The sequence below is a fragment of the Puma concolor genome, chromosome E1, assembly GCF_028749965.1.
Source record: "Puma concolor isolate L17-30 chromosome E1, mPumCon1.1.hap2, whole genome shotgun sequence".
NCBI classification, from domain to species: domain Eukaryota; kingdom Metazoa; phylum Chordata; class Mammalia; order Carnivora; family Felidae; genus Puma; species Puma concolor.
This window is the reverse complement of record NC_141680.1, coordinates 13,938,323-13,959,578: the sequence shown is the minus strand read 5'-3', so window position 1 is coordinate 13,959,578 and position 21,256 is coordinate 13,938,323. Positions and strand designations below refer to the sequence as shown.

Sequence of the window (21,256 nt, the reverse complement as noted above, 5' to 3'; positions counted from 1 at the left end):
GCAATGGGTCAGTCAGAAATGGAGGTTTGATTCCAAACTCATTCTATGAAGCCAGCATTGCCTTGATTCCCAAACCAGTCAAAGACCCCACTAAAAAGGAGAATTACAGGCCAATATCCCTGATGAACCTGGATGCAAAAAATTCTCAGCCGTGTACTAGCAAAGCAAATTCAATAGTACATCAAAAGAATTATTCACCATGATCAAGTTGGATTTATTCCTGGGCTGCAGGGCTGATTCAATATTTACAAATCGATCAATGTGATACACCACATTAATAAAAGAAAGGATAAGAACCATATGATCCTTTCAATAGATGCAAAAAAAGGATATAACAAAATACAGCATCTTTTCTTGATAAAAACCCTCAAGAAAGTGGAGACAGAAAGAACATACCTTAATATCATAAAAACCATATATGAAAGGCCTACAGATAACATCATTCTTGATGGGAAAAAACTGAGAGCTTTCCCCCTAAGGTCAGGAACATGACAGGGATGTCCACTCTCACTACTGTTGTTCAATAAAGCATTGGAAGTCCTAGCCTCAGCAATCAGACAACAAAAAGAAATAAAAGGCATCCAAATTGGCAAGGAATAAGTCAAATTCTCACTCTTCACAGATGACATGATACTCTACATGGGAAATCTGAAAGACCACCAAAAAACTGCTATAGCTGATACATGAATTCAGCAATGTCGCAGGATATAAAAACGATATACAGAAATTAGTTGCATTTCTTTACACCAATAATGAAGTAGCAGAAAGAGATATCAAGGAACTGATCTCATTTACAATTGCACCAAAAACCATAAGATACCTAAGAATAAGCCTAACCAAAGAGGTAAAAGATCTATACATTGAAAACTACAGAATACTTATAAAAGAAAGTAAAGAAAACACAAAGAAATGGAAAAACATTCTGTGCTCATGGATTGGAAGAACAAATATTGTTAAAATGTCAATATTACCCAAGGAAATCCACACATTCAATGCAATCCCTATCAAAATAATACCAACATTCTTCACAGAGCTAGAACAAACAATCCCAAAATTTGTGTGGAATGAGAAAAGACCCAGAATAGCCACGTAATGTTGAAAAAGAAAACCAAAGCTGGAAGCATCACAAGTCTGGACTTTTTAGCTACATTAGAAAGCTATAATCATCAAGACAGTATGGTACTGGCACAAAAACAGATACATAGATCAATGGAACAGAATAGAAGACCCAGAGATTGACCCACAAATATATGGCTAACTAATCTTTGACAAAGCAAGAAAGAGTATCCAATGAAAAAAAGCAGTCTCTTCAGCAAATGGTGCTGGGAAAACTGGACAGTGACATGCAGAAGAATGAACCTGGACCATTTTCACCATACACAACAATAAATCAAAATGAATAAAAGACCTAAATGTGAGACAGGAAACCATCAAAATCCTACAAGAGAAAACAAGCAAAAACCTCTTTGATCTCAGCTGCAGTGACTTCCTACTTGACATATCTCTGGAGGCAAGGGAAATAAAAGCAAAAGTGAACTATTGGAACATCATCAAGATAAAAAGCTTCTGCACAGCAAAGGTGACAATCAATGAAATAAAAGGCAACCAATAGAATGAGAGAAGATATTTGCAAATTACATATCAGATTAAAGGGTTAGTATCCAAAATCTATAAGGAACTTACCAAACTCAACACCCAAAAAATAAATAATCCAGTGAAGAAATGGGCAAGAGACATCAATAGACACTTTTCCAAAGAAGACATCTACATGGCTCACAGACACACGAAAAGATGCTCAACATCACTCATCATCAGGGAAATACAAATCAAAACCACAATGAGATCTCGCTTCACACCTGTCAGAATGGCTAAAATGAACAACTCGGGAAACAACAGATATTGGTGAGGATGCCAAGAAAGGGGAACCCTTTTACACTTTGGTGGGAATGCAAACTGGTGCAGCCACTGTGGAAAACAGTATAGAGGTTCCTCAAAAAGTTAAAAATAGAGCTACCCCACGACCCAGCAATTGCACTACTAGGTATTTATCCAAAGGATACAAAAATGCTGATTTGAAGGGGCACATGCACCCCAATGTTTATAGCAGCACTATCAACCATAATCAAGTTGTGGAAAGAGCCCAAATGTCCACTGACTGATGATTGGAGTAAGAAGACATAGTGTGTATATATATATACATATATATACATATATACATATATATATATAACAGAATACTTCTCAGTGATCATAAAGAATGAAATCTTGCCATTTGCAACAACGTGAATGGAACTAGAAGGTATTATGCTAGTGAAATAAGTCAGTCAGAGAAAGACAGATATATGATTTCACTCATATTTGGAATTTGAGAAACTCAATAGATGAACATAAGGGAAGGGAAGGAAAAATAAGAAAAAAAACAGAGAGGGAGGCAGACCATAAGAGACTCTTCTTAAAAAAAATTTTTTTTAATCTTTATTTTTGAGAGAGAGCGAGAGCACATGCATGCATGAGCAGGGGAGGGGCAGAGAGAGAGGGAGACACAGAACTTGAAGCAGGCTCCAGGCTCTGTGCTGTGAGCACAGAGCCCGATGTGGGGTTCAAACCCATGAACTATGAGCCAAAGTGGGACGCTTAACCAACTGAGCCACCCACACACTCCACCATAAGAGACTCTTAAATACAGAGAACTGAGGGCTGCTGGAGGGGAGGTGGGTGGGGGTATGGGTTAAATGGGTGATGGGCATTAAGGAGGGCATTTTTGGGGATGAGCACTGGGTGTCATATGTAAAAGATGAATCACTGGGTTCCACTCCTGAAGCCAAGACTACACTGTATGTTAACTAACTTGAATTTTTTTAGAAAAGAAAGAAATGGAGGTTTGAGGGGTGAGTACCTCAGCCTCATTAAAGCAGCCTCCAGAAATAGTTCCAATGGCAAACTTTACCCCTTACCCCAAGCCCAGAGAGACAGCAGAGTCCAGTGTTAGCCTAAGCAATCTCCCTATCCACGCTGCCCAGGGATAACTGGTTTACCTCAAAACAGGGCTTTTGAGTAGGGGGTATTGAGGAAGTGGCCCTGAGGCTGGGCTTGGTAACAGTGAACTACGTCCAAGATCTTTGTGCTGAGGGCAGTAAGGGAGTCATGGAGGACTTGACAAAGGGGATTAGTCTGTACTTTCAAAAAGGTCAAGATGTAGCTATGGTGAATCGGGTGGCAGGAATGAGGTACCATCTCTACTTCCTTGCTTCCCATCACTCTATTGTAATTATAAAATAGATCATTTACTTACCTCCATGGATTAATAATAATAATAATAATAATAATAATAAAGCCTATACCTGTGCCCCCAACCCTCGTTTAACCCACCCCAAGCTGATTCCACAAGCTCTTGTCAAGGTCATCAGTGGTCTCCACCTTGCCAAATCCAATGGACACCTTTCCGTCCTCATCTTCTTCAACCTTTCAGCAGCCCTGGACATGTGACCATCTCCTCCTTGAAACACTTTCTTCTTGATTTTCCCCTAACTCTCTTAATACTCCTTCTGAGACTCTTGTTGGCTTCTTCACTGTCTAACTTCTAAATGTTGTTGGAACCTTGGGGTTTGGTCCTTGTTTTCCTTGCCAGCACATTCTCCCTAGTGATCCCCTCCAATCCCATGGCTTCAATACACCTATAAATGCTGAACTTCTGTGGCCAAAGAATCCCTCCACCAGAAGTCAGACCAGCATAGCTGTAAGAAATAGAATAATGCCCCCACCACAGATGTCCATGTCCTAATCCCCAGAACCTGTGACTGTGCTTTTTATGGGTAAAGGGATGTTGTAGACTTAATTAAGTTAAGGATCTTGAGATGAAGGAAATAATCCTGGATTATCCAGGTAGACCCCATGTAATCACAAGGGTCCTTATAAGATGGAGGCAAGAGGGTCAGAGTCAGAGAAAGATCTGAAGATGCGACACTGCTGATTTTCAAGATGGAGGAAGAGGCCAAAAGCCAAAGAATGCAGGTAGCCTCCAGAAACTGAAAACGGTGAGGAAACAGATTCTCCCCTTGAGCCACCAGAAGAAACACAGCCCTGCTAACACCTTGATTTTAGCCCATTAAGACCCATTTTGGATTTCTGACCTCCAGAACTGTGAGACAATATATTTGTGTTGTTTTAAGCCATAAATTTTGTAGTTGTTACAGCAGCAACAAGAAACAAACACAATAACCAACCCCCCACTGTCTAACAGGCATCTCAAACTTTAGAATGTTCAAACTGAGCTTGGGGTCTTGTCCTCCCAAGCCTGTGTTTCTCCATCTTCCCCAAGGCTATTAATAGATGGATGGTAAAACCAACCACTACATTCTAAAGCCTGAATCCTGAGGGCATCTTTGCTTCATCTTTTCACTCATCCCTGCATCAAGTCCATCAGTAAACCCTGTGGGGATCCTTCCTCCAAACTATTATCTATGGAGCATCTCTTCTCTCCATTTCCCATCACCATCCTGGCCACCACCATGTTGCCTGGTCTATGGTAATAGCCTGCTGACTGGTAGCATTTGTTTTTGAAACTTACCCTTGTAGTTTACACCCTGTCACTCCCCTGCTTCAGTAGCCTCCCATGTGCTTAGAAAGAGTCCATACTCCTGGATACAGCCCACAGGGCCTTGCAGTCTGACCCCTCCCTGCTCTGAGACCTCCCCTCCCGTCTCCTTTGCTCTCCAAGCTCCAGCTCCAGATGGTTTCTGTTCCTTCACAGCCCCAGTTCTTTCCTACCTCAAGCCCTCTGCCTTGCTGTGTCCTTTGCCTGGAAACCCTGCCTTTCACTCCCCAAGGCTGGGTCACTTTCATCCCCTGGCTCTGCTTAACTGTCACTTCCTGATAAATGCTGTCTCCAGCCAGCCCCACCTCACAACATAGCTACTGTTTCATGTCACCCTGTTTTATTTCCTTTTCAGAACTTGTCATCATGTCTGATAATATCCTCTTTCCTTGCTTGTGTGCTTGTTATCTGTCTCCCCCACTAGACTGTAAGTTCCTCGAGGATCATGTCTACCTTGTTCACCATGGTATTTCCAGGGCATGGAAGAATGCCTGGCACAGAGCTAGGGCTCGGTAAATACGGTTAAATGAAGACTGAATGACAGCCCAGGCAGCAGGTAAGGGGGCTAATGTGGGCCAGGGCTGAAGAGCGGAGGGCAGGTGTAAATGAGCTCTGTGGGCTCTGCAGCTGAGCTCCCAAAATAGGTCACCTGCTCAGCAACCCTGTCTCTGCTCCAGACCCTTCCCCAGCCTGAGCCACAGCCCTCCATCCAACACCTCATCCCTTGTCTCCAACAAAGATGGGCTCAGAACTAGTCTCCACCCCAGATCATGTTTTGGTGGGGTAAGTCCAGGCCTGGAATAGCTTCAGCTCTCCTTCCTCCTTCATGCTGTTACCCAAGCTATTTCCTTTGCCTATAATTCCTTCCCACCTCCTTTTCCTGCCAAAATCATTCTAAACACCAGCTCCTTAGGAAGTCTTCCCAAAAGGAGCAACTTGACCCCCTCCAAGCCCTCCAGGTAGCCTTGACTACTGGAACCCACTTCCATATTCACCTAGACTGTGAGTTCCCAAGCGACTACCATATGCAGCTGTCCGGGCTGTGCAAGGTTGCCATTCATGTCACAGTCATGAAGTGCTGTGGCCTGGGGCCCAGTATGAGCTGCCTCTGTTGTCTCCCATTTAATCCCCGCCCCCCCCTCCATGGTGGGTAGTCTCTTGATCTCCAGGTTTGTTGACTGAATGATTGACTAACTAAACAATAATCAAACTATCATCAGCTCACAGCCTCAGGGACCCTATTATATGCTGGGCTGGAAGCAGTCCATTTCCCGCCTTGACCCGCCTCCAACCTGTTCAGAGTCTATTCCCATACCTCGCAGGGGAAGGCCTTCTTTTTTTTTTTTTTTTTCCAAGTTTTATCATGGTTTGTTTTTTTTTTTTTTTTAGTTTGCTTTTTATGGTTTTATTTGCATTTTTATTGAAGTACAATTAACATACAATGTTATATTATTTTCAGGTGTGGAAGGCCTTCTTTATGTTCCATTCATCTCACCCTACAGCAACCAAACCCATGATGCGATGAGCCCTGGCTGTTATATTTTAAGGAGAAACAGGACAAGGGAGTGAGAGGTACATGCCACCCTCTCACAGGGCTTTCTGGCTGCTTTCTGTGGCCCTGGGGCAGCCAGCAGTGCATTTCCTGCCCTGCACAAGCCCGTGGTCTTAGGCTTCACCATTTGTGGCAGGAACCAAGAAGTGCCTCCCACCACATCCTCCCATGAGCCCTCTCTTCAGCAGGTATTCAGGGAGGTTTTCATGAACCCAACTGGGCTCTTCCTGCAACCCCGGGGTGGACTCAGAGCCTTCTGCTCCAGGAGCTTCAAGCTCCTCTCATCCACCATGTCCTCTCAGATTGGCTTCTAAGAGGCAGGGCCCTGCTGAGGTACTGGTGGGAGGGGAATGGGCAAAAGATGGTCACAGATAACTGGGACTGACTCCTGACCTTCACGAACATATGGAGCAACCAGAACGCTCGTGCACTGCAAGTTCGCAAAACTGAATGTTGGCCCACTGCGTATAATGCCTGATAAAAGGAAGTACACCTGCCTCTTGAAAGAAAGTGCACAGCAGCAAAATTTGTCCAAGGAAACTGGCCAAACGCTCATCATCAGCACCGTTCACATGATGGAAAACTCTACCAATGAGAATAAGTATCACTGTCTCAGGCAATACCACATTCAAAATTCACAGACTGTATATTGAGGGAGAGGAGCCTGACATAAGAGACCACATACGGCACACCTCGTTTATAAGTTCAAGAACAGGCAAAACTAATCCAGGGAGATGGAGGTCAGAGCACTGGTTAGCTCTTGGCAGGGGATGTGCCTGGAAGGGAGCACCAGTCTAGAGAGGGCTTAGGTGAGGCTGGTAATGTTCTGCTTCTTCATCTGGGTGCTACTTACATAGGTGGTTCACTTTGCCAACATTCACTGGGCTACAGGCTTACGATGGGTGCATTTTTCTGTGTGGCAAATGTCCATAAAATTTTACCAAAACAAAAGACAACAAACAGCAACCTTTAATTCATCTCCCTGCAGCCAAAAACTTGCTAACAACCTTCTCACCTCCCCTCCCTGCTTCAAAGCTTTCTGGCTCCTCAAACCCTTGATGCCCAGGTAACAAGGCACTACCCACTTCTCCCAACCTAATGCTCATTACACTCAGCTTCAACCACCTGCCATTTTCTGTTCCTTGACTTTGCTCAGGCTAATTTCCAGGCTTCCGGCCACACTGCTGTCAGTTGGGATATCCCCCTCCCCTGCCTTCTCACACTAATTCCTACTCATCCCCTCGGTCCCAGTGTTGATGCACACCCTGTGGCTGAAGGGTACGCCTGCCTCTGTGTCTCCAAAGCGTCCTGGACATCTCCACCAGAGCAGCCATCACACCCCTTGTCACTGCCTGCCTTGTCTGTCTCCTCCAGGAGCCAGGGAGTTCCATGAGAGCAGGGACTATGCCTGTTTCACTATCTTATCCTCACACTTGGCCTGTCATTGAGTAGATGCTCCATAAATACTTGCTGAATGAATGAATGAATGAACGAACAAAGTGTCCCTGCCTTCACCATTTACATGGTCACCAGCCTCTTCGCTGTACAATGAGGAAACTACAGTCCAGCAAGGGGTCCAAGCCTGCTAGGCTGGCAGGGTCGTGGCCCAAGTCCCAGGGCTATAAGGCTACCTCAAGAGTTGCTACTGCCCACCCACGCTCCACCAAACAGAGCTTCTGCTCTGCTCAGCTCAGGAAGATGGGGAGCTCTGCTCAGCCAGAAACCTTGAGCACCTCATCTGGCTCTGCCCCAAGCCCATCTAGATGCGAGGCTCAAGGTTCATGTGTGCTGTGCAAGAAGGAAACCCTTGACCAATGACTAGAAGCAAAGCAGAGGGGAGGGGGAAGGGACTCGCCTGAGGCAGGGCATGAGCATGGCTGGGTCACAGAGCAAGCACAGAGAAAGCCATATAACCATCATGAACAAAAAGGAAAGGAAAAATTGCCCTAGATTAAAAGAGAATAAAGAGACACAACAGTATGTGACACGGGAACCTTGACTGGATCCTGGCTTCAAAACAAAGCAGCTCTAAAGGTCATTGTGGTGACAATAAGGGAAAAAACTAAAGACATGCTTCTACATTACCATCTCACCACTATCACCATCCGATACGACACGTATTTTGCTTGCTTGCTTATTGTCTACCTTCCCTGAGCCAAAGAATTTTTGTCTACTTTGCTCACTGCTGTGAGCCTTCAGGGCCTCTTGAGGGCTTGGCACATAGCAGGTGCTCCATACGAATATTTGCTGACTAAATGACCACGGTATATATAATCCCACAACTTGCCTTTTTTTATCTTATGTTTCAGGATTGATTCAACCACTATGCTCATTTCATTCATTTGAGCTACGTCTAATATTGCATTGTATATGATTCATAACTTATTTCTTCCATTTTCCTAATGAGGAACGTTTCCAGTCTTTCACTACTCCAAGAAATGCTACGATAAATACCTTTACATGTGCCCATTCGTATCTTTAAGGTTGGTGTCTGTGAGTGGAAAGGCCGGGTCAAAGGCATCTTCAACATTACCAGATATGGTAAAACTATTCTCCAGGTTGGTTATATCAATTTACAGTCCCACACGTCCCCACATCCTCACCAGTAGAATTTTGTCACGTTTAAAATTGGCGGCTTATCTACTGGGTGGGTATAGATGAGATTTTAAGAAACATAAAGCAATGTTTAGTGAGCTTGATTTCGGCCAGAAACTGTGCTAAACCCTTTATGTGCATTAATGCAAATAGTCTTTGCAACAACCCTGTAAGGTAGAGAAATCTCTACCCCCGTAAAGATAAGAAACTGAGGCTATGGGTTGAGCACCTTGCTACAAATACAGAGAAAAGTTGTCACTGACCCATGGCTGAGATTCACAGCCTGCCCCTGAACCATGTTCCCTGCTGCCTCATATTTTCCATTTTTTCTTTGATATTTTTGTCACTGTCCAAAGTTTATATACTGAGCATGTGTTACTTCTGTAAGAGATAAAAGAGCCTTAAGAAATTTTATTTTAAACTAGTTTTGAGGTCATTCTCCCACCCCCGGCAGTGAAGAGGGCAAGGATTGGCCTGGTGCTCACAGCCTCTCTCCTGCACACCCTCTGTAGGCGAAGGGAGGTTGTCCCCAAACTGGGGGAGGGATGCCAAGGCCTCCTCGGCAGCTTTTTCAGGCTCCCCAGAGGCCCCCTCAATTATGCCTCCCATCTGCCGGGCCCTGCTCACCAGGTCCGGTTGGTGCTGGAGTCTTGGTGCAGAAGGGCGTTGAGCACATAGGGTACGCCTCCCTCAGGAGTCACCCAGGTCCGGGCCACATCCACATTGAAGGCCACCAGAGGAACAAGGCCTGTGGAGAACAGAGGGACATTTAAGAGATGCCTGTTAAAGCCATGGCTGGCCCTTTGACTCCCATCATTCTGTCACATCTGGTGGTGTCATCATCCCCATTTTACAGATGAGAAAAATGAGATTCCCCAGGACCTTTTCCCTATGGGAATAGGACAGGAGTGTAGGCATGTCTGACCCAGAGCTCCTGATCCTCTTACTATGTCAGCACCAAGGCCCCTCCTCCAGCAAGCCTTCCCTGATTCTCTCCTAGAAGTACTTCCCACCTTCTCACACCTCCCACTGTGCACTTTCTGTACCTGTCAGATAGCATATACTCATGACAGTGTCTTGTACCAAAGTTCAAATAGACTATGAGCCCTAGGGCTAGGATATACATACATTCTGTCTAGGAGGCCCCATCAGATGACCCAGGAGAAAACATGTCCTCAAACATGTACAAGAATGTTTACAGAAGCTTTACTTGTAATAGTTCCCAAGTGGAAACAACCCAAATGTCCATCAACGGGGGAAGGGATAAGCTAACTTGTAGAGTCACACAATGGAATACTACTCAGGAGTACAAAGAAATGAGCGATTGACACACACGACAAGATGGGTGAATCACAAAAATCATTATGCTGACTGAAAGAAGCTTTACATAAAAGAGTACTGTCTAATTCCATTTACATGATGTTCTAGAACCAGCAAAGCTAATCTATAATAAAAAATATTTCCTGGGGGTAAAGGGATGTGGCTTAACTGGGAAGGGACAGGAAGAAACTCTGTAGGCTTATGGAAACACCCTAGGTCTTGATAAGAACTTGGATGACAAAGGTGTGTGCGTTTGCCAAAAACACACTGAATGGTCAACTTAAAACTTGTGACTTTCACCGAATATAAATTTTCCCTCAAAAAAGAACGAGCAACAAACATTGACCTCTGGTTGATATGTATGCTGAAGCATTTAGGGATGAAGTGCACCCACCTCCGCAATTTACTTTGGAATGCATCAAAATGGGGGCGCCTGGGTGGCGCAGTCGGTTAAGCGTCCGACTTCAGCCAGGTCACGATCTCACGATCTCGTGGTCCGTGAGTTCGAGCCCCGCGTCAGGCTCTGGGCTGATGGCTCAGAGCCTGGAGCCAGTTTCCGATTCTGTGTCTCCCTCTCTCTCTGCCCCTCCCCCGTTCATGCTCTGTCTCTCTCTGTCCCAAAAATAAATAAACGTTGAAAAAAAAAAAAAGAAAGAAATGCATCAAAATGTAACGTGGCTTGATGGATGGATAGATGGATATATGCAGATGGATATATAGATATATGTTTACATATGTGTCTGTGTGATGTTGCAAATATAACGAAATGTTGACAACTGTAAAATCTAAGTGTGGCATATAGTTTTCCACCGTACAATTATTTCAACTTTTCTGTATACTTGAAATTTTTCACTAAAAAGTTTTGGGGAAAAACTGATATTCACAGATTGCCCCCAACCTCAGAGGTTGTGCCAATCCATACCACAACAGAAGAGGAGGAGGCCTGTTTCCTCACAGCACTGCTTGAGGTGTGTGCAGACCATCCTTGTTTTGAAAGAGTTTATCATTTTGTTCCAAAATATCATTTTTAGTTCTGAATGAGGTTGAGTCTCTTATTTTAAGTTGTTTACTGCCTATTCATATACATTATCCATTTGTAGGAAATATTGCTTTCTTATTAATTTGCAAGAGCGTTTTGAATCAAAAAAAATTACCAATGTGTTCAAGATAATACTTCACACTTAGCTATTTGATGTAGGTATCTTTTCCCACATCTAGAATTTATACGTAGTCAAGTTATTTTTCTCTTATGACTCTTCAGTTTTATGTCATGCTTCCCCATTCAGAGATTATTTTTTTTAAGTTCACTCATGTTTTTGTCTGTATTTTGGGGGGTTTTGTTTCACTTCTTACGCTTGAATCTTTGATTGATCTGCACTCTATTTTTTGTGTACAGAGTGAAAGAGGGATCCAGCTTTTACTCTTTCTCCCCACAATTGAAATTGTCTCAACATTTTTCCTTGAATGGCTCGTCTTATCCCCACAGATCTGCAGTATCACCTTTATCATTCTCAGAATTCTCATATGCATTTGGGCCTCAGCTGGGACTCAGTTCTGCCCTACTGACCACATTGTCTCCCGCTTGGATATGTTCATTAGTCTCCTGACCTTTCTTTTCCAAGTCTTGTCCCTCTGGATACAACCTCCCCATATCAACTGCCAGAGAGAATTTTAAAAGTATGTCCTGACTATGATACTCCACCGTAAAAACTCTAATGTATATTTACAGAGAAAAAGGGCAAGGTGAAGTTGAGTGTACAGAACTTATCTGTTCAATTACTGTTCAATGAACAACGTTTTGGGGGAAAAAAAGCTTTTTGGAAAACACTCTTTTTTAATGATGGTATAATGACTTTTTCGTTCCTAAATATACCACATAAACATGCCATAAGAATGATGTTCTGACATCACACATTCATGCAAAAACATACTCACTAATTTACTTAGTAAAGCAGTTTTTAGCCCCACAATTCATAGGAAACAAATGTGAACTGCTCATCTTGCTTGGATAAATTCAAAATGTCTTGTTTAGCATGTACAAGCCAACTGAGACGGCTGAAGGGGTAGTAGCTTCTGTGATCTGCAGTCTGTTAAAATGTACAAACTATGCCATGTATTTTGAAGTGCTTGCAGGTTTAGCATTTATTTTCCCTCAATGTATTTTTTGTGCTATAACTATATTTAAACATGTTTTTAATGTTTATTTCTTTTTGAGAGAGAGAGACAGAGACAGAGAGAGAGACAGAGCGTGAGTAGGGAAGGGTCAGAGAGAGAGGGAGACACAGAATCCAAAGCAGGTTCCAGGCTCAGAGCTGTCAGCACAGACCCCGATGTTGGGCTTGAACTCGTGAACCACGAGATCATGACCTAAGCCGAAGTTGGATGCTTAACCGACTGAGCCACCCAGGTGCCCCAATGTGCTATAACTTTATTTTTAAAGGTAGTTTGAATGCAAGATAACCACGAGTACCCAAAAGACTGAAGAAACAGTGAAGAAACGGTGAATGAGAAATGTACCTTCTCAATAATGACTCCCTCACAATTATCCTCCACTACTCATCATTAAGTCTTCATTTCCTCTCTTAATGAGGACAGTAAACTTTTATTACAGTAAGTTGTATATGTAAATTATATTTTATATTCAAATTAATTTTTTTGGTATAAACTTGTTTTATCGGCCAGCTAATAAATTTTTCCATCAGTAAAAACTGTTTGGGTATATTGAGCTAGATGGAATGAACCACAGTTTTTCCAATGAAATTGATGGAAATAGTTTTTCCAATTAATGACTTTTCACTTAGCAGCACAGACGTTAAAAACAAAAATCATTAGGCAAAGGATACGTTAATGGACTTTTAAGTAAGGAAGAGAAGGAAATATATACATATAAATATACTGTTCTTCATTCACCAAGATATAAATTTAAAATCTATATGCCTCCATTAACATCACTTCAAAATATATTTTAAAAATTGACTGAATTAAAAATACAAAAGTCCACAACCAAAATGGGAGACTTTAATGCTTTAACAAATCTTTCATCAAGCTACAAAAGCACATTAAAGTATCAATAATGATCTAGAAGATCTGAATATCACAACTGACTAACAGAACACTATACCTAACAATGGTAAAAGAAACATTTTTTCAAATGCACATGAAACATTTACCCAAATCAAATATATATGAAAGGTCAAAAAGCAAGCCTCAATAAATTTCAATGCATTGAAGTAATGCAGAATAGGTACTCTGACTACACTGGAATTAAACTAGAAGCCAATAACAAAAAGAAAACTATAATAACTTGAACTTCTCAGAAATCAAGCAATGCACGTCTGCATAAGTCAAAAATGAAATGGCCATGGATATTTTTTAGTGATAATTAAGATATGACAAATCAAAACTTGTGGGAAACAGTTAAGGCAGTGCTCAGAGGAAATGTGCAGCCTTAAGTGCCAATGTTAAAAAAGACAAAAAGCTAAAATCAATGATCTAAGCTTCCATCTCAAAAAGGTAAAAGAATAGTAAATCAAACCCAAAGAAAGTACAGGAATAAAGATATGAGTATGTATCAATGAAATAGAAAACTAACTTAGAGTAGAGAAATCAACAAAGCAAAAGTTTACTTTTAAAAAAGCTTAATGAAACTGATAAACTCTTAGCAACATTGTCAAGAAAAAAAGAGAGAACACACAAGTTACCAACATGAAGGAAAAAGAAGCCATCAGAATAGATCCTAAGACATTAAGAAATAATGAGGATAGTATACACAACTTTATGCCACTATACTTCACAATTTTGTTGAAATAGACAAATTCCTTGAGATAAAGATTTTTCACAACTGATGAAAGAAATGCAAGCTGAATAATCTTGTATCAAAAAAAGTAAATCCCATTATTAAAAATCTTAGGAAGAATTCCAACCCAGATAGCTTCACTGTGAACTCTTCCAAACATTTAGAGAAGAAATGCCAAACTTACACAAACTATTCCAAAGAACAGAATTAAAGGAATACTTTCCAATCATTTTACAGGACCAGAATAACATTGATATATGTTTTAAACGTTTATTTATTTATTTATTTTGAGTGAGGACAGAGAGAGAATCCCAAGCAGACTCTGCACTCTCAGTGCAGAGCCTGACACGGGGCTCGATCCCACAAACTGTGAGATCATGACCTGAGCCAAAATCAAGAGTCGGATGCTTAACCGACTGAGCCACCCAGGTGCCCTAACATTGATATTAAAACCTGACAAGAGCAAAGACTTAAAAAACAAACAAACAAAAATCAGAAAAAGTCTGACAGGAGCCGTACAAGGAAGGACAATTGATGATCTCTCTTGAACACAGATGTAGGAATCCTAAACAAAATATTAGCAAATTAAATCCGGTGACATATAAAAATCATAATACATCACAACCAAGTGGAGTTTTTTCAGGAATGCAAGGGTGGTTTGACATTTGATAATAATTTATTTCTTTTTCACATTAACAGGAAAAAAATCATATGATCATTATGATAGAAGCAAGAAAAAGGCATTTGATAAAATCCAGTACTGCTCTGTGATTTAAAAAAATCATAGTAAATCAGAATAGAAGGAATTTATATAATCTGATCAAGAATATCCACAAGAGGGGCGCCTGGGTGGCGCAGTCGGTTAAGCGTCCGACTTCAGCCAGGTCACGATCTCGCGGTCCGTGAGTTCGAGCCCCGCGTCGGGCTCTGGGCTGATGGCTCGGAGCCTGGAGCCTGTTTCCGATTCTGTGTCTCCCTCTCTCTGACCCTCCCCCATTCATGCTCTGTCTCCCTCTGTCTCAAAAATAAATAAAGGTTAAAAAAAAAATGTAAAAAAAAAGAATATCCACAAAAAACCCTCAGCAAACATCACTCTTATTGGTGTGTTATTAAAATCTTTCCCTAAAATCAGGATTGAGACAGGGATGACTACTCTCACCACTTTTACTCAACATTTTACTGGAGGACTTAGAGCAGTGAGAAAAGGGGGGAAAAATGGAGCATAGAGATTAAAAAGGAAAAAATAAAACTGTCATTATTGGCAGGTGAAACTATTAAGTACACTGAGAAATCCAACAGATCTACAAACACTGAGAATTAACAAGAGCCTTTTTAGCAAGGTTACTGGATACAGAGGCAATATATGAAGAACCACTGTACTTCTATACACTATCAATGATCAAATAGTGAACAATTTTTAAAGATGTCATTAACAAAAGATAGAAATATCAAATGCTTAAAAATAAGTCTACTTAAAGATATGTAAAACCTCCATGCTGAAAACTATAAAAGATTAGGAGATATTAAAGATGTAGATGTATGGAGGAATAGATCATGTTCATGAAGTTAAGACTCAATAATTGTTGTCAGCTACCACTCTATTGATCTATAGCTTCAATAGAATCCTAATCAAAATCTCAGCAAATTATTGGGGGGGGGAGGGGGGGGTGTTAACAAGCCAATTAAAAATGTATATGAAATTGCACAAGGCAAGAATAGTCTGGCACTCTTAAGGGAGAATAACAAACTTGTAGGACTTGATAACATTACACTATTATTCATCAAGACATTACAAAGTTATAGTCAAGACAGAATTATACTAGCACCAGACAGGCAGATAGACCAGTGGAACAGAGAGTACAAACACATATGATCACCTGTTTTATGACAAAAGTGACAGTGAAGAACAGAGAGGAAAGAATGATCTTTTAAATAAAAGATGCTGGGTCACTGGGATATCAATATTGAAAAAAATTAATCTTGACTATTCTCACACGATCACACACACACAAAAGTTCTTGATGGGCTGAAATGTGGATTTAGATAGACTGTATATCTAAATGTGAAAAATGAAACAATAAAGTTTTTAAGGGAAAATGAAGGACCCTGGGGTAGACAAATATTTTTTTCAACAGGACACAAACCACACTAATGTAAAGGAAATAACTGATAGACAGATCTTCATTAAACTTAAGAACTTCTGTTTATCAAAAGATACCATTGAGGGAATAAAGAGGCAAGACAGAGTGAGAAGAGATATTTGCAAAACAAATATCTGACAAAAGACTATCAGAATATGCATAAGATTCCTATAGATCAATAAGGAAAATGCATGTAAGCTAACAGAAAGACGTTTCACAAGAGATTATCCAATGGCTAGTAATCAAATGAAAAGGCACTCATTAGACTTCAGAGAAAGGCAAATTAGAACCACCATATAATACCACCACACAACTACCAGAATGGTTAAATGAAAAAAACAAAACAAACCAAAACAAAAAAACCAATAGCAAGTGTTGACACTGATTGGGAGCAACTAGAACTCTGCTGATAAGAATGGAAGTCAGTACAACCCCTTTAGGAAACCATTTGGAAGCATCAACTCAAGTTGAGCATAAACTGAATAGTCACCAATGGAATACTCTACAGCAGTGAAAATAACCTACAACAAGGTGGCTGCATTTCAAAAAACACAGTGTTGGGTGAAAGGCTAGGAACAAACCAGATCGTATCGTATAATTCCACTTATACAAAGTTGAAAACAGGCAAACTAATCTATGCTATTGAAAGTTAGGAGAGTGTTACCCTTGGGGGTAAGGTAATGAATGACTGGAGGGAGTGATAAAGGGTATTTCTGGGCTGTTATTCATACTCTGTTTCTTGAAATGGGTGTTGGTGGCATGGATTTGGTTTAGTTTGAAAATTCACTAATCTGAATTTGTCCATTTTATTGTGTAATTCAAAAAAGTTTACATAAAAAAATAATCGCAAGTTTCTGAAACACACTGAATATATAAACATTCTATACGTTAATAATAATATTTCGGAGAGAGGAAAAAAAAACAAAAACAAAAATTTTAAAACTGCATTGGTTAGCATTGGAAGTAATGAGGGCAACCATCCCTCTACTCTGAAAATTGTTTACTAAAAGGAAAATATTAAGTAGTTTTCTTGTCTTTCCTATATAAATTGAATTTCAGGATCACCAAATAGTTCTAGTTGATGTGGGAAGAATAATAGAATCATAAAAACACAATTTGGCAAGCCATTATACAATAATTAATTCAGGCCATGACCATCAATGGATGAAACTACTAGAAGAAAGTTTGGTAGAAAACTTTACAATTAGACTGACACCACCTGAGCCCACCAGTCAATCTTAATGTCCCCAGGAATACTGGGTCCTCAGACATATGTCCCTCTGAGTGTGACACCACAGGAAGATTATAGGAGCCCTAGACTCTGTGTTCCTAACAAGCTCCCAAGTGATGCCCACGCTGCTGGTCCTCAGACCACATTTTGAGTAGCAAGTATTTAAAATACTTTAGCAAAAGAAACAAAAAGGGGGGAGTGAGATAAATCCAGGAAGTATGTCACAACCCCCCGAAAGTTTTAGAGTGTGCTTGCCAAAACAGTTAAACCTGAATTTAATGAAGTCATTGCCACCAACATCCAGGTTTTGGGAAATTCAGGGGATAGAATGACAAACTGCACCAAAAGGAGGAAACACACAAACCCTGAATGAAGCTGTTCTATAAGAAAAGTGACCAAGATCTGCAGTAAAGGAAAAACTTCAAAAAGACACACAAACCAAAAAATTGGCAAGGGGGCCACTCTAGACTAAGAGAGGCACAACAACCAAATGTAATGTGGACCTCGTTTGGATCTTGACTTGAACAAACTTATTGTTAATAAAAAGATAAACGGAGACAGGAAGATTCGAATGTGGACTGGGCATTAGATAATACCTCAAAATTATTTTTAACTTTGTTAGGTGATTAAAAAAACATTGTGGCTATGTGAGAAAATAACCACACAGCTCAGAAACCTGCACTGAAGTACTTAGGGGTGAAACGACACAATGGTTTTTTGGGTTTGCCTTAAAATAATGTTTCGGAAACATTAAAGTGCTAGTGAATCACCCAAGTTTCTTATTAAAATACAGGTTCTGATTCAGTGGATCAGGAGTGGGACTGAGAGCCTCGTCTAATGAGATCCTCGTGATGCCAGACTGCTGGTCACAACACCAAGTTTGAGCAGCACAGCTTTAAAGGAAACCAAAAGGGATAGTGAAATAATGCAGCCAGTGTGACGGTCTATCTGGGCGATGGTATATTGAGTTTGTGACTGTTATTTCCTCTGCTTTTGTACATGCTTCAAATTTTGTTCAAAAGTCACCTTCCAGAGGCTCAAGTCGGTGGCACAATGTGAGAGGGCAGTGTTGGAGCTCTCATTTCTCAATTCCCAGGCCCTCTCCCTGAACCCGCACAAAGCAGCCACCTGTACTTTATTTCGTTCCCTTTATACCTCGGCCTTGCCCAGAATGATTTGTGGCAACTCATAAAAGTATACAATGCATTAAGATAAAACTTATTTTGGGGCGCCTGGGTGGCTCAGTCGGTTAAGCGTCCAACTTCGGCTCAGGTCATGATCTCACGGTTCGTGGGTTCGAGCCCCACATCGGGCTCTGTGCTGACAGCTCAGAGCCTGAAGCCTGCTTCAGATTGTGTCTCCCTCTCTCTGACCCTCCCCCGTTCATGCTCTGTCTCTCTCTGTCTCAAAAATAAATAAACGTTAAAAAAAATTTAAAAAAAAAGATAAAACTTATTTTAAAATAAGGAGGCAGGCAAAAGGAAGGAAAATGACAGAAAAAGCGGGTGAACATGGAAGGGCACAATTAAACCAGGAAGGAGGCTAACAGCTAACCTGTGCGTCAGCAAGTACTAGCACTTTCTGTGGTGAGCCCCACTTTGGGCTCTGAACACAGTACAGGTACACAGTGGGTGCCTCATAAAATGATTTCTTGAAAACCTGTATAAATGGATAAACTTCCTTGAAGCCAAAGTAAGGATGAAGATGATAAGCTATACTATTCACAGTGTCCACAAAATCAGAGGAAAAACTTCTCCCGGGGAAGCAGAAAAAAAACAAAACAAAAAATTTCCCTGAGGATTCTCTTCATGAGACCACTGAATGAATGGGGGCAGAGTGGGGTTAAAAAAAAACAACAGCAGCAGCAGTGAATGAACAAACCTACATCCCAAGTTACCCGCAGCTGTTATTCGTGTCCTCCCTGCCATCACCCAAAGTACAATGCATAAAACACGACCAGACCGCAAGCTGTTCCCTGTCTGGGGGCCATGGATCACTTTGAGAATGGGATGAGAGCATCAGAGCCTTCCCCACCCACCCAACTGTATCTATGCCCAAGTCTTACCTCTGCTCTACTCCGAGGTGATCTCCTGCCTTGCCATCTTCACCATTCAACTCCTCCAAGAGGCCTTCCTGACCTCCAGACCCCTATCTGGGCCCTCTGTACCCCCTGCAAACCTTCGATCACAAACTGAAACTCTCCTGCTTATCTCCTTGTTTATTTATTGCCTGTGACTCTTTCTCCCACCACCGGTGAGCCCCCCTGAGGGCAAAGACTGGGCGTCAGCCTTGTTCATCATGTCATCCCAGGGCCTGGTAGGTGGCCTACACCTAGTGCGTGCTAGATGAGTGAACGGGGCTCACAGGCACCTCTGTAGCCAACCCATGGATCCTCAAGGGTTCTAGATCAAGACCCTACGTGGGGAATGGGGAGCACTGTTCTCCATGAATACAGGAGGATTGGGCTCAGGCTCCTTGGCTCATTTTACACCAAGCCCTGTGTTTGTTGGTCAGGCAGGTTAGGGTAAGCAAACTGAGTAGGAGAGAATTAAAAAGTAAGAACGAGCAGCTTCTTCTTGCAAGGAGTGATTAGGAGGCTTTCTTTCCCGTTTTACCGTGTAACTGATAGACATGGTTTGAAACCCCTGAGGTAAGTCCAGTCTCCTCACCTGGGCATCTGCGGCATCTCCCTGCCCAGCCCAGTGCCTTCTGCCAGGTCTGCTCTCCAGCCGCTTCAAGCTCCTCTACACCTCACTCCCTGAACACCATCCCCATACCTCCCACCTCTGGGCCTTTGCACAAGCAGTTCCCTCTGCCCGCATGTCTTCCTTGCTCTCACCTCTGTCCCGTCTTTGGGGACCTGCTCAGGCACTAATCCAGATCCTCAGCCAGAGTAACTCACTGGTCTCTGAGCCCCCACCACATCCCGCAGTGTCTCTGTCTGGCTCTGACTAAATCCTGTCTAGGTCAGAGTGATCTGTGATTAAGTCTGTCTCCCCCCAAAATGTGACCTAATCTGAGTCATCCATGACAACCCCCTAACCACAAAGCCCAGTTCAGCACAGGGCCGGGCCCAGAAGAGGTGTCCTGGAACTGTCAGAGTAGGTCAGAGATTCCTGTTCCCCACCCCACCCCTGGCCCCATTTTTGCCGTTCTCAACTGAGGGATCGTGGAGCAAGAACCCTGAGGGGTGGCAAAGGGGAGGAGACCAATCACAGCTACCCTCCCGGAGCACCTGATTCCTTCCAGGCACCACACTGGGTGCTGAGGCTCAGAGAAGTTGAATGATTTGCTTGTGGCCCATCAGCAGATTGAATACTTGTGTCTAGGGCCCAGGTCTGCCTAATTCCAAAGGCTTTAGTAAAAGCTGGAGGCACCGAGGGGTTGGTAAACAGACAAGAGGGTCACAAATGGTCCCAGAAGCTGGGCACGCTGTGCCAGCAGCTCACTGAGCCTGGGCAGAGCTCTGGGTTAGATAGTTGGTAATGAGGTCAGCGAGAACCTCCTGCGCAGGCACAGTGGCACGAGAACGTGTGTGGAGGGCAGCACCATATTCACTGAGCTTTCCCAGTTACCAGCACCCACCCTGAGAGCTGGCTGGTGCCTAGGATCTGCCAGCCGTAGGCCACCTTGCTAGAGCAGACTCCCTCCAGGCCCCTGGCATTTTACTTTTGCTTGGGCTGTCCCTAGATAGGGCAACTGCTTCCTTTCCTACTGAAACAGAAAAAATAGCATGGGTCCCAGAGGGAGACGGTCCTGGGTTCAAATCTTGCTTTGCCACCGAGTTACTTAAGGACCTTGGGCTTGTCACCTCACCTGCTTCCCCATCTGTAATAGAGGGCTGTGCTGTGCAGAGCAAATAGGGCAATGCCTGCCCAGTGTCTGACACACCGGAGGCCCAGTGTGGGCGCTGACGTCAGCGTAAAGCCACAAGGGAGGGCCTGTCATGCTCCCTCTGACAGCCTTATCCTCCATCTCAAGCCCCTCTTGTGTGCTGTCAGACATGAGATCCCAGCCAAACCAGTGT

At 42.4% G+C, this 21,256-nt stretch overlaps 1 protein-coding gene across 2 annotated transcripts in view; it reads right to left on the bottom strand.

The window, feature by feature from the left end:
* The window catches only part of ITGAE (integrin subunit alpha E), a 74,322-nt gene that overhangs the window by 39,232 nt on the left and 13,834 nt on the right, over positions 1–21,256 (bottom strand). For both annotated transcript variants that reach the window (XM_086686275.1, XM_086686276.1), the window contains exon 2: positions 9,369–9,489. In XM_086686275.1, the coding sequence (XP_086542401.1) occupies positions 9,369–9,489 (121 nt within the window). The remainder of the gene's footprint in view (positions 1–9,368; positions 9,490–21,256) is intronic.